General features: G+C 44.5%; 1 protein-coding gene across 3 annotated transcripts in view; it reads left to right on the top strand.

Annotated features, from left to right (window-relative positions):
- Nucleotides 1-14588, top strand: part of PAQR5 (progestin and adipoQ receptor family member 5) — a 790069-nt gene that overhangs the window by 421722 nt on the left and 353759 nt on the right. For all 3 annotated transcript variants that reach the window (XM_069624226.1, XM_069624225.1, XM_069624227.1), the window contains 2 exons: nucleotides 10145-10272; nucleotides 10978-11183. In XM_069624226.1, the coding sequence (XP_069480327.1) occupies nucleotides 10145-10272; nucleotides 10978-11183 (334 nt within the window). The remainder of the gene's footprint in view (nucleotides 1-10144; nucleotides 10273-10977; nucleotides 11184-14588) is intronic.

Here is a 14588-nt window from a genome sequence, read left to right as displayed (position 1 = left end):
AACATTATTAGGGCATTTATTGTGTGCAGCCTAGCTTCAGGAAGCAACAGAGTGCTTTATAAGTCATTGGGAGACGTTCACAGCGATGGAAGCAGATCACAGGGGATCAATACAAGGGAGCGGGAGCCCCGGTGGGCGGGCAATTTGGCAGCAAGGGGTCTACAAGCAACTAGGGAAGGGTGTGGGGGGAGGAGCAGATTTCCAAGTCTCAGGTTAGATGGGGAGAAGAGATGATGGAGACCTAGGTGTTAAGGAGGAGCCATTAATTAGAAGAGGTTCTTGGGCTCCTTCTTGAATTATAGAAGTGAGGGGGCGTGTCTGGTGTTGACGGAGAGGTTTCAAAGTCTTGGTGCATCAAACATATAATTGATTTTCTAGTTGAATATTGCATTTTTCTTGCTTGTATTAATGCCAGTTTTTCCTTGTACTAATGTAATGAGATGGAATTACTAACCTGGTGCTACTGTTTGCTTTGGGATTTATTTGTAAACATTTTTATTTACACTGTTTATTACAGGGCTCGGCAACCGTTTGCATGATGATCTCCCCTTGAGTAAAGAGAATGTTGAAGTACCAACAAATGCTGGGCAAATTATTTTCCCTCGCAAAAGCAGTCCTCACTTTTTAAAGGGCCTCATGCCCACCCTCTCGGCATCATTCGTGCCCCTTTAGCGCGGTAATGTCACCGTTTACAATCCACTATTTTAGTGAAAGCAAGCACCCACCCTTTTTAAAAGAGCCTTCTGGGCACCCACTGGAACTTTTGTGTCCCTTAAAGTATCTTGTTCCAGGAATCATTCATTAGCTTTTGTAAACGTGAAGTGTTTGGGTGAAGTTGTGCTGTTGTACAGTCCGTACATTGTTCCTTGTGTGTTGGGGATGGCTGTATGCGTTGCACAGTTTACTCTGAATTCATTATGCCCTGTACAAACTTTATGGGGGCTGGTGGCGGGTGGTTTGAGCTGTGTTATACTTTGTTCCATGTGTGGTGGCCTATGGATGATTCTGCGTTGCGCAATTTAGTCTGGACTTACTGACAAACTAACTGCACACCTGTTACATGTTAGCTGTTCTGTTTGTGGATGTGTGCATGGTATGCAGTGTAACCCTCATTTCATTCATTCCTCCTCACGTACGTATGTTTAGGCATTATACATTTTCATGCTTGACCCAACAGTCCTATTGCGTACCCTCAAGAACACAGAAGTACTGTTTACTGTTGCTGAGTGCTGCTGAAGCCCTTTGGAGCGCCATGGACTCCAGCATAATTGCCACGCGCCGACAACTTCCAACGACGCGTGTCTGAACGCACGCTGTCAGGGCGTCTTAGTGTGTTACACAATCTTGCCTGGACTTGACAAAGAAGGTGTGTCTTCAAAACGGTACCTCCGCCTTCTTGGGTTGTTTCAAATACCCAGGACCCAGCGCACCCTCAAGTACACAGAAGTACTGTTTACTGTTGCTGAGTGCCGCTGAAGCACTTTGGAGCGCCGTGGACTCCAGCATAATTGCAGCACCCCGACAACTTCCAACGCCGCGTGTCTGAATGCACGCTGTCAGGACGTCTTAGTGTGTTACACCATCTTGCCTGGACTTGACAAAGAAGGTGACTGTTTATACACTTTGTGCTACCTTGCCTCTACACGTTGTGCTCTCCTTGATTGTACACATTGGACCACTTGAAAACAGTGTGATTAAATATGCACTTTATCTTGATTTAAAGGTGTGTCTTCAAAACGGTGGCTCCGCTCCCCTGTGTGGTGACGCCCTCCTGGGTTGTTTCAAATACCCAGAACCCAGCGCACCCGAGCGCGCACCCTCAAGTACACAGAAGTACTGTTTACTGTTCACGGTGCGCGGCGCGGGGTGCAGGGCCAACATTTAATGGAAAATTGAAACTTTCCTTGCTTTAAAAAGCCTCTGACCAGATTGCCCCTTTGTGAATGTGTTTACTACCAATAGGTATTTCCTAGCGTACCACTGTCTGAGGGTGACTGTGGGCATTAGGCCTTTGAACCCGTGGGGGCTGGTCTGTTTATGCGCACTTGAGCACACATATTATTGCTTGCGGGTTAGTTGTCGCATTGTGACAGGTGACTGGGTGATTTGAAGTCCCTGACCTCATTGCGGACCATTGTTCCAGAAAAATGAGATGGTCGATGAATGTTTTCTAAGCACGGTGACAATTGCCTAAGCATCGCTATAAATGGTGTCAAGAGGTGAACTGGAGGTCAACAAGTTACTTACAATTTATAACTTATACAGACTTATTCTGTGGTAGTGACTGCCACATGTCGTGTTGTTCCCTTGCTTGTGCCTAGTCCTCATAAATTTGAGAGTGGGAACGTTGAGGTTGTGCACCATTCTTAATAGCTACCCTGTGACATTATGTGCTGACGGGCGGTATCCTTAATCCACATAGCATTAATGTGCTGACTCAACCACGTTGGATATTGCAGGTAACGCTTTATTGGACACTGCTTACTGTAACACTATAAGGGCGAGGTTGCAGGGATACATATGCTTCTAGTAACAAATGGTTTATTCTTTACGCAGTGGTCGACCGCCCCGCAAACCAGCGGCCAAGAGCATTCACTCTAAAAAACTAAACAAAGGCGCAAGTACTACCTTATCTCCCATCGTGGAAATCGCAAATATGGAGCAATCACAGGGGGAGCGAAGTGTTGTGCCTAGCTCAAATATAGCTTCCGCAAATGAAACAATTTGCCACAAAGTAGCTTTTGCTTATGCACGAGCACAAGCTGAACTAGCGTTGTCAACTTTGGCTGTGTTCGACTGTGCTCCCTCTTATAGAGTGCCTGGCTCGCACGTCCTCTTTTTTTCTGAGTATGAGGATGGACGAGCCATGCTCATCTGGGGAGAGCAACAGTGATGCACTGCATACTTCTCCCTCTGATAACTCTATGCTAGCCCCGGCAGTTCTTGCTGCCTTAGAGAAACGAGTACATCTTTCTGATGGCCCCTCGACTCTGGTAACTGTTCCCAGCGGTAGAAGGGTGGATGTGCACTTACACTGCAAAGAAAGTGTCACATTAGACATATCTCATTTATCCTTAAATTCTATGATTCACAAAAATCTATCTCCAAACACGGCACCTGCCAAAATCAATCTGGATGCATCTCTTCCGGCAAAGATAGATCTTAATGCCCCGACTTCAGGAGCTGCCTCCTCACCTACTCCAAGCGCTCCCGCCCTTCCCCTGGGCTTTGATCTACTGGATCCATCGGATGACATGCGGACTCTAGAGGCATTTTATCCGGTATTGTCTTGGATACTAAATCTATTGGACAGAGGACACGACTTGTACTCACTACGAACTAAGAGATTGTAAGTCTTCCTTGAACCAAATCATCTTTAAAATAAATAAACTAGAAGGATTTATCTTTGCTGACTCCCTTCGATCTGAGGGTGTAGTGCCTCTATCCGGGAAGGGTGCACCTGCTGACCCTGGGAGATCTGCACTTGTTGGTTCAATGAGCGAAGCCACACAAACTGACTACACAGAACAGGAGGTGCCCATCGACCTGACGCGTCCAGCACCAACAACTGCCTATTCTTTTGTACAATCTTTCGCACAAACTGTTGCCGCCCCATCGGTCGCCCCCCAACATCAGATACTCACTCATGTCCAATTGGGCCAAAAGGTCATCATCAATCCCGAAAAGATATAACAACTACTCTTTTTTTTTGTTCAGGAGAAGCCTATTGAGGTACCGACGGACCATGTAGATCCAGATGAAGACATGGAGGTGGGTGAAACCTTCCATCCTGATAGCCCAGTCAGCTCTTACGAACCTCGTTTTGGAGTCCCATAGCGAGATCGCTTCTCCAGTAGGCAAAGGCAAAGCCAAAAAGGGATATTCAGCCAGCGCTGGCCAACTTTTTGCCTCTTGTAAGGAGAAGCGCCTTTTCTTTAGAGCACTAAAAAGAAAGGCTGACAGAAAACCCCCTCAGGTATCTGCAAAAACAATGGAATCAAAACCTAACAAAAAAAACAAAAATGAAAATCAAAAAAATCCCACAACCGGAATACCTGTTAACTTGGATCAGGCAGAACAGATGGGTGTAGAGTCTGAGCAAGGCTTCTCCCTCGGGGAATTATCGACTGAAAGCAAAAAAGCATTGCAGCTAGTCCCTAAAGTTGAGGGTTCGGGCATTGCACGAACGAACAGGAAAGGGAAGAATAATTCGGCGCAGGCAAAAGGCACCGTAGCACTCCTGCCTGGCGCTCCGCCTTCCTCACTTGATAAAACTCCAACCATCGTGCAAACTCAGCTGTCAGCTTTCTATAAGCCCATAGCTACTAAAGCTGTTCATGCGGGGAAAGCGGCACGCCAAGTCCCTAATTCTTGCGAAGCTCCACAAGCCTCTAACCTACCTTTGAATGACCAACCAATAGGCCGTTCCCAGCTAAATCTACCCTCTGGACAGACCTCCAGCCCAAACTGTGAAAAGTATGAAAATTCTTGTGAATCGCCATACATGGTAGATTCTTTAGCTGTCGAGCATACACAAGAGCACTCAATATCCACCAGATGCAATGAAAAAGGTGTAATACCATCCTCCACTATATTGGGGTGGGAGTCTGATCCTGGCATTTACGGCAACAAACGCCTCAATCGCTCTGCTCTGTTGAAGGCTTTCAAGCAAATTCCGGCACTACGAACTTTGCACTCGGACGATATAGAATGGATCACTCTTCCCCAAACTCATAATCATCGGATGGTGTGTAAAGTTCAAACTAACATCATTACTGACTTAGTGTGGCAGTATAAGCGCGAACTGCAATTGATTGGACTTTCTCCTGTACCTTTTGAATCCCTAGATGACGCAATCTCTTTCAATGAAACTCCACTGGCCCAGCCTTCCCAAACCGCACCGCCTGTTGCTGCTCCAAATGTTCAGGGTGGGCTCAAATTGGAAATAATAGCACTGTTGGTTTCCCTCTCCAACGGCAGCAAGGATTGGTCATGGTTGACATCACTGGCTTCCACATTGAATCCCGCCATGGATAACGTGCCCATTTAATAAATTACACCACCTGAGTATTCTCTCGTGGAACTCATGTGGATTCAAAAACTTGCATAAATGGTTGAATAAACTGAGCGATGTTGATAATTGCGACATACTTTTCTGCCAAGAAACTATGGCTACACAAAAAACACACTGCCAGGCTTCACTGTCCACCAAGTATTCGCTGAACAGGGTCAGAGAGGACGACCACATGGCGGTGTAGCTATTTGCATAAATACAAAACTGGGCATAACTACCCATGAAGTTCACGAATCAATTTCCTTTTTAGCTGTTTTAATTTAATTCCCTGTGTCCTCCTTGGATCACTATTTGTGTGTATCCGTATACCACAACCCCGCTCTACTAAAAATTACCACTGTATTTGATGCACTCGACAGGCTGTTCGACGAAGTATTAACAAAGTATCCAGCATGCCGAATAATAATGGGCAGTGATTTTAATGCTGTACGATTTTGCTTCTTCAACTGCTGGTAGAGGCAGTCTGTGGAATAAACATCTAGCATTATGGGACCTAGTCTTTCTGCCTTTCCAGAAGCAGGGACCTGGGTTTACTTGGAAGAGGGGACCCCTGACATTGCATTGGTCATTTTGCTGTTTCAACAAATCTACAGGATCGGTGTAAATATATTGTGACATTAGACCCAGAGCTCCGTGATCACATGATAATTCAGCTGAGCATTAATATCACTATCTCTGTCCTCATTCAAGATCCAAACCAAGCCCATCTGGAAGGAGATCGTCCAGGGATCTCCATCAGATGGAACAACAGATTATGCTACAAAATTAATGCTCATATTGATGGCTGGTTTGGTCGGCTCCATGGTAGACCTAAATTTTAATTACAAAACAAAATAGAACCAAGGAAATACTTGGAAATGACAGCAGCCGTAATGGCTACGATATGTAATGAAAATAACAGCTTATATCACACAAATCCTCAAACTGGTTGCCCTGAAGTCCTTCTTGCCAAACGTTTAAAAAATGCTGAATAACGTAAACTTAAAAACAAATCTTGGTCACCGGAAGAATACGTGAAGCAGAAAAAAAAAGATCTGTAATGTCTTTCGTAATAAATGCATGAATCTAAAACGTCATCTTCACAATCTGGCCAATCAAAAGATATTAATCTCACTATGCCGTAATGATCGACGTACAACCTGGCCAATTCTCAGGTCAGACTCAGGCACTTTAAGTACTAATCAGGCTTCTACGATAGCTGCTGCATCATGGGTTAAGTTCTATGTGATGAACAAATTTGCGCATCCCCTGGCATTTCATAACATCAATGCAAAAGAACCAACCATTCCCAAGTCACTGATGTATGGTCCCTGCAAGACATTGAATGTGCAATTAATGCACTAAAATATTCCGAGGCAGCTGGCCTAGATGGTACCTCCCCCCCTGCGTCTTAAAACGCAATCCCTTGCTTTGGGGCAAATTATTGAAATCACAATTTGGTAACGTTTTAACAACTTTAGTCATCCCTTCTTCTTGGCTGGGCTCAATAATTGTACCAATCCACAAAAAGGGTACTAGGGACAACCCAGCAAATTATCAGCCTATCGCCTTGATAGATGCCGCGGCCAAAGTATTTGCAATCCTATTACTCAGAGAACTTCATGTTTTCCTGAAAAAACACAATATTCGATTGCGCTTTCAAATTGGTTTTCGGGCCCAGACGGGGACAGCACTAAATGCAACGCTTATGGCACACTTGCTTGCTAAAACAAAGATTCCCGGTTCAGGGCCCTTGTATATGGCCTCTACAGACTTGACAGCCGCTTTTGATTGCGTGGTGCGGGGAATGCTCTGGCAAAAAATGCGCACAATGGGTATTCCATCGCATATCATCTATCTAATAGCAAAATGGCACACAAACACTGTTTACTATGTCAGAGTAAACCAGGCAGGAGCAACCACTAATCCCATCCCTATTGGGGTAGGGGTCAAGCAGGGCTGCAACCTGGCGGCCACATTGTTTAATTTGTACCTATGTGGCATTAATGACACTTGGGTGCAACAAATCAGCTTCCCTGCAAGACTAGGTCATCTAAAAATTCAGTGGCTTGCTTTCGCTGACGATATTGTGATTTTTGACCGTACTCCTTCAGGCCAGCAAACACAGTTGTCTCTATTTGCTGAATATTGTTGTTCTCACGATCTATCATTCAATGCAGGCAAATCTTACATATTTATATTCAAGAATCTCAAGAGACGTATCTGCTCGTGGAAGTGGACCATCGGCAGCACCCTCATCCCTAGGGCAACCACAATTCGATATCTGGGCTATATAATATCTGACTGTAATGCACGCATAATGTGGAAGAACGTCCTGAATGAAAAGGCCAAAATTCTCACTACTCAAATGCGTATGCTACTTAACAAATACTGCAAGTTTTCTTTGCTTCCTCCCTTTGAGTTTTACACTCTCAAAGTTGAGTCGATTTTACTTTACGCACTCGATATGTGTTTGGCGGATATAGATCAATTCCTGGATCAACTACAAGGACGCCTATTGAAGGGTGTGCTGCGCTTGGCCAACTCCCTGCCCAATGTGGTTCTAAGGCAGGAATTGGGATTAACGTCCTTGTCTGCCCGCTATAACTGGCGGCAATTATCAAACCTGGGAAAAATGCTATTCGCCCCGAAAAATTCTTTATACAAAGATTTGGGGTTGATGTTAAATGCTGTCAACCCTCCATCTATTGAAAATTTCTACAGGAAAATGGAAGCATTATTGGCCGATCTAGCACTAACTCCGGCCGACCGAGAATTCCGGCAAGCGCATGTCAAACTTTGTTTATTTGCGTACGACTGGTGCAAAACAATAAATGCTATTGACAAATTTAAAACCTATAAAGAAGCAGCCAAATTTGCCACGTGCCGCTCACCGCATAAGCCATACCTGTTGCAATTTCCATGCCCTAGAGCAAGAGACTTATACTTGAGGTTTAAATTAAATCAACTGCTAACATTAGAAAGAACAAAACATTGGCCAACGCTTATTGAAGCTTCATCTGGGGATAGTTGCAGATTCTGTAAAAAGCTCAATATGCAGGAGTCTCTAAAGCACTTGACTATTGATTGTGTTTACTTTGAAATAGAACGCAAAGAAATATTTGGAATCAAGCTAGGGAGTGCTTTGGCTGCTACAAGAGAATGGCTTTGGCTTGCATGCATGTGGGGTAGTACCACCAAAGCCATTTTATGGTTTACGAGATTCCTGTCTATCTTAAATATTGAATTGGAAAAAAAACACACAAACTCAGAAATAAGTTGTATTTCTATAAATAAATACGGTCTGACACTATCTCTCTAAATTAGTGGGTAACCGCTTTTTCTTTAGCTTAACAGTGATGGGCTCTTCCTCATGGAAGCGACACAAAGCCATACAGCAAATGAGTTAACGAGAGGCATTAATCTAACAGTTCAAATATTTGATTGGTAAATGGTGAAATCATGACATTCCAGAACCTTCTGACGTTAATATGATGCTGTCAAAATGAAAAATCTATCTGCATGCTTGTGGCTCCTAAAAGCCCCCTTTAAATGTAGATAATTGATGAAAATGAATGAAACTTCACATGGGAACATTTCTTAGTTGTTTTAGATGTCTATATTGTTTTATTGTTGGAAATTGTATGTAAACTCTATGTAAAAATGACACCAATGGAAAACTTATGTAAATTGTATGTAAAAAGGATATATGAACATGAAATTAAATGAAAGTTGTAAAAGTTTGTTAATCAAACTATAAACAAAGTTTTGAATTTAAAAAAAAATGGATACATTTATGGCCCTTAAAATCTGAATATCTTGAGTTTGGCTCATGCAATTTTTACCTTTTTTGCAGCATACCCTCCTCAGCCTAGGAATGAGGTGTGTGCCAAAAATCGTAGTGGGCAATTTTCAGATGCAGTGGGCTAAATAGGGTATTTTACAGCCTGTGTGATAAGCCCTGTGCAAAAAATAGTGTCTTCAGCAGTCTGCATCTTGATATGAAAACATTGATGGAACATCACCCAACTTGGTATAAAGTGTCTCAATTTGTCCAGATAAATGGACTGCTAAATTTGGTGAGGTGCCTGGACTGGAACAAAAGCATTTTTACGTATTCCTATGTAAAGTTCACTGTAACCTTACCTATAGAGTTGCGACCGCAATATATACAGGGTGCAATGTTTGCACTAGACATTGGCTGGTGATATTTGTTTTTTACGTACTAAGAAATGGTGTGCTGTATGTATAGTGTTGACATGGAGAGCGTTTTTTTTATGGCTGGCTAGTAGCTTGCAACTTGTATTTTTGCCCTTCTAACAGGAGCACAAATTCAAGTTGCTAGCCAGCCATAAAAAATCAATCATCAAATATACTTTTCTGGCTATGTTAGGAACTTGCAATGCTGTAAAACGAAGGCGGTCATCACAACTATTACTATATACATCGGAAATGTAGTAATCTACCCCGCTTAGGGGGGTGCACACAGGGCTGGTAACAGCCCGCCATCCCAATCCTAGGCAGGCCCAGGAAATCAGAGTTCTCTGCGAGGGCTCAGAGTTCTTACCGGCCCTGTACGCCTCCCTAAGTAGGGGTGATTGCTTCTCGCATCCTACGTTGCGTCCATGGCACAAATAGATGCATTTCGTTTTTTTAACTGCAGGCTGGTTTCGCACACGTTGCTTGAGCCCAATATCCAGTAAAAGAAACATATTGCTGCCACCATAGTAAATGGAAGAGACCGAGTCCCTTTTCTGTTACAATGGTGGCTGCGGGTGGGACGGAGCAGCGGGACCAGAGCACCAAGCTTGATCCCGCGGGTAAGTAAGGAGGCAAGGTGCGGCTGAGGATTGGCGAGGCAAGGGGTGAAGCTCCCTGTAGTATCCCTACAATTAAGATTGCAACAACTGATGAATGGCATCAGGTGGCTGTGGAAACGTGGACGGTCCATTGTGTTCTTGCTCACGTGTCTAGCAACCTGTTTGGCTTAGCGGCCTTCCCCAGTTGCAAATGTAATATCAACAATAATGTTCAGTGTTGACGGAAGCTTGCATTCAGCACTGACCATTGCTCTCACATTCTCTCCTTTAGGTATTCCATGAGGACAGCATCCTTTTTGGTTATCGCCATCCGAGATGTTCCGCCAAAGACTGCATCATCAGCGTCTTTCAATTGACTAATGAAACTTTGAACATCTGGACCCATTTCCTTCCCACCTGGTGAGATTTCAGCTGAATCTTTCACTTGGAAAGTCGGAAAGGAAATCCTCTCCCTGTGCATCTATACGTTTGGATTGGTGGCTGAGATTCGTCAATTCTGATTCATCTCTTTAGGGATTAATTCCGTGAGACCTATTTCCAGCAAGCTCCAAATTTCCATTTCGTGCTCACTAATGGTTCCATAATTTTAGCGCATTACCTCCAAAGAGTTCCATTATCTCATGATCCAATTTCCTCTGTTACCCAACCCCATAGGTGCCCTGTCCATAGGGTAATATTACTTCAAGATAACACCCATTCACGAATCAACCCCTTGGGCGCCTCTCCTCCTCTTTGAGCCATCTCTCCACAAATCCATTAATGGGGCTTTATTTCAATGGCCACCACTGAACTCGTCACTTTCATTCAGTATGCCCACAGAGCCCCCCCAGAGCATCACCTCTGTTGGCCCAGGATTAATGCCCTTGACTAATATTTCCATGACTGCACTGCAAGTACTTAACACTAAAGTTGTTGGAAGTGCTAAAGGCTCCCTAATCTGTCTTGCCAGTGCTTGTTCTATGCACGCTGACTACTGTGCAATAAGATTTCCTAGTTTACCCTGCCAATAGTTTTGCTCTTGTGCCATTCTTTTCTAGTTTCCCCTTTTAGGTACTTATGTTGAAGTCGTTTGCTTGATCAAAACTCTCCTTGTATGCCCTGCAGGTACTTCCTGTGGAAGTTGCTGGCCTTGCTTTTTGCTCTTGACATCTGGACGGATCGCTATGCGTGGCCCTTGCTGCTATTCATGGCCACCTGCTGCCTGTACCCTTTCACCTCCAGCTGTGCCCACACCTTCAGTGTCATGTCTGTGCGAGCACGACATATTTGCTTCTTCTTTGATTATGGCGCACTCAGCTTGTACAGCCTGGGTAAGTTGACCTCCTGATCAGCATGGGTAAGTCAGTGCAATGTTAGCAGTCTGGGTTGGTTGCAAAATACCTGGGCTGCCTGGGTAAGTCTGGGTCGTTTGGACAGTATAAGTCCTTTGTAGTTTGGGCTCTGTATGTTCAGTTTACGTTCTATCTGTACATCAGCTTACAACAGTAATCACTTTATAAAATGGACAAGTTATGTTTGCCCTTACAGACTGAGGACATTTTAAATGTTGGCTGCCAAGCAGAGCAAGTTGTGTGTAATCCATGACCAATGACTGCTTGTTTTCAAAAAAGCATTACCATTTACCTTGTAAGACATACCTTCATGTCTGTCTGCTGTAGAAAAATGCAGAATGAGGGATGCGCTAGTGTCAAGACCTGTTTTCAAGAAGTCCAAATTCTTTAATATTGACTGCAACGTTAAGCTAGCTCTTCTCTATGGTGGTGAAGGCTGGGCACCTTCTCAAAAGAAAGAAGATCTTGTTATGTGAGATAAATACCATTAGAAACATGTATGTCCTGTTCTGTAAACATGCTCTTACTCCACAGAAATGCATCCAGTAATGGATGCAGATAAGGTGTAGTGAGACGCCCTTTGCACCTGACATGGGGAAAATTATCCTGAGAAATCTAAGCCCACCTGTGTCAAAGCAGCATAAGGGTTTATAACTTGAAAGCCAAAAACCACCCATTCTTTCTCTGTATCTGGGCTGTAAATAATGTCAACGTTATAAAACATTAGGAAACTGAATGAATGGCACTGGACAATATAAAGTGCAACAGATTACTAAAGCTGGACCACAGACTTGCACATGATCTACTGAAAGTCAAAAGCACTTAACACTGGCAAATAATGACTAAATACAGTGTGGGTGACCATAGACTAGAAATGAAGACCAGTAGACCTAGACACTGGACAAGGGCAGGTTCTACAATTAGTGCAACATAGACCTCTTTGCCGACAATACATTATCCTATATTGCTTAGCAAGTATGACAATACAGATTAGTGCCATTTTAAATCTTTTTCTGTGACAATTGGGCCATCTAAAATAGAGTGAGGAACAAAGGATAAAGATCTGACTGTTAAAACTGAGACCTGAGGTACTGTTGGGATGGCGGTACTTGTTGGTGGATGGTGTCCTTTGTCTTTTCTCGTCCGCTCTCCAAGAGGGTTCCACCCGGTCAAGCAGACCAGCAGCAGCCCACTTGAAGAGCAAGAGTGGTAGGGGACGCTAGTAAGACCTAGAAGACAATAGGACAAAGTTAGAAAAGGAACCAATAACCTACGGTAAGTGCACAATCCCTAGATAGTTGTCAGCGTTTCACGTGGGGCATATGAGTGATGGAAATACTTCCCATTGCCATGGCAATGCTGGAAGTTAGTGGGCCAATCCAAGATGGCCGCCTTACGCAATGCGTGTTGTGCACGTTACGTGGCAACATGTGGGAACAACAAATACAGAGTTTAGGACGCCGGACCGTAAGCATTCTTTCCTGGCTCCCTTGTCTTCTGTCTTGCCGTGCTCTCCTCTTGCTGTGATTTCTCACATCTTCCTTTCAAGTACCTATGTCGGATTCTCTATCCACGGCTCCTATCCAAGCCCCCACATTCTATCTGTGTTCCTTGAGGCTGTGCAATTCTATTCTGTCAGATTCACTGTTACTCCTTCTTGGGGATCGGGCACTCATCATGACTGGAAGTCCTGCCTCTGCTTCATCACGTCTATTTTCCGTCATTTGGATTTCCTGGAAATGTGCCGGTGACTACAGCCTCACAGGACGAGAGGAGTTTTTTTACGTCTCTTGATTGGAGCTTTTTCCTCCTTCCATTGGACCCATCTTCCCGTGTGGCCATTCCTTGCGCCTGTGCATTGTTTCCAGGTTGGCAGGGTGGCTTCAAAAGAAGACAGGCCTTACCTCTACTCGTCACTGCCAAAGAAACCATCGCAGGTACGGCCTATCGTTGACAGGTTGAGACTCCAACGTGAAGAGCAGAAGATGGAGCAAGTCCAGGAGCTGATCGTGACAGTGCAAAGTTTGACAATGAAAGTCCAGAATCTCAAGACTGAGAATGCGGTCCTCGGGGAAAACAATGTCTACACAAGAGATTGTAATAGAAAACCCACAGGCTCGTGCAGCCACCATTGAGAGATGTCAAGGAGATCCTAAGAAATACAGTGAGTTCATTGATGCCTGTACGGTGACATTTGCATTTCGACAAACAGCCTTCCCTAATGATCGTGCCAAAGTGGGGTTTCTGGTGTTGCATTTATTGGGGAGTCCCATAACTTGGGCCACACCACTAGTTACTGCAGAAAATCTTGCCCTGAACGATAATCGGGTGTTCTTGACTGCTTTTGCCGAGATCTTCGCTAGGCCTGAATTAACCTATACAAAACAGGATACCCTGTTGGACTTTGTTCAAGGGAGTCAAGATGTTCTGACTTGTACTACTTGCTTTTGACAACTGGCGCAACAGACTGCCTGGACAGAGGAGGCCTGCTTTACCTTGTATCGCCGAGGTCGGAGGAACTGAAGCACGAACTATCCAGGGTTCTGCGTCCTGCATCTTTCAGTGATTTGGTGAGGCTTGTTATCCAGATGGATTACTCCATACAAGAACGCAAGCAGGAACAACGGAAGACCAGAACCTTGGTTCCGGTACCAGTCCATCCTGAATCGGCGCAGAAGTTGGGCCTGACCGAAGAACCTATGCAGATTGGTGCTACCCGAGGGCCCTTGACTGAGGAGGAGAGAAAGGGGAGACGTCAAGGGGGCCTCTGTATGTATTGTGAGTCTTCAGGACATTTAGTTCGCTCTTGCCCTCTGACACCCCCTAGGCGGGTGGGAAACGGCAGCTCCCGTTCTTAGGAGGGACAAGAGTCCAGGAGATTGTAGGCAGTAGTCCCAAAGTTTTGGGGATGACTCCCCAAGGAGAGAAGAATGGACCTCCATTGTTTTTGTTGGAAATCACGCTTCAATATTCTTCTAACCACGTCCTCGAAACCATGGACAAAGCCTGGGCAAAAAGTATGGGAATACTGTGTGTTCATAAGGAGCTACCCACACCGATAGAAGGCGTAGATGGGAGACCATTGAGTAGCGGTTTGATCACTGAAGCCACTGCAAAAGGGGTTATGAGAGTTCAACAACTTACTGAATCATCTAATTAGATCTTATATTGCCAGCCCATTCTCCTGTGATATTGGGGCTACCATGGCTAGCGAACCACAACCCTTAACTCAATTGGAGAACCAGGACCCTGATCTTTAGTTCAGAATATTGTTCATCAGAGGCCTATCTTCACAACCAGGAAGAGTGCACTGTATTTACCTTAGGAACTAACGGAATATGCTCTTCGGTTTCAGTCCTTGCAAATCTGGTTTCCAGGAAAATA

Source organism: Ambystoma mexicanum, chromosome 11, assembly GCF_040938575.1.
Source record: "Ambystoma mexicanum isolate Mex_15411 chromosome 11, UKY_AmexF1_1, whole genome shotgun sequence".
In the NCBI taxonomy this organism is placed as follows: Eukaryota; Metazoa; Chordata; class Amphibia; order Caudata; family Ambystomatidae; genus Ambystoma; species Ambystoma mexicanum.
This window is presented reverse-complemented; position numbering and strand designations above follow the sequence as displayed.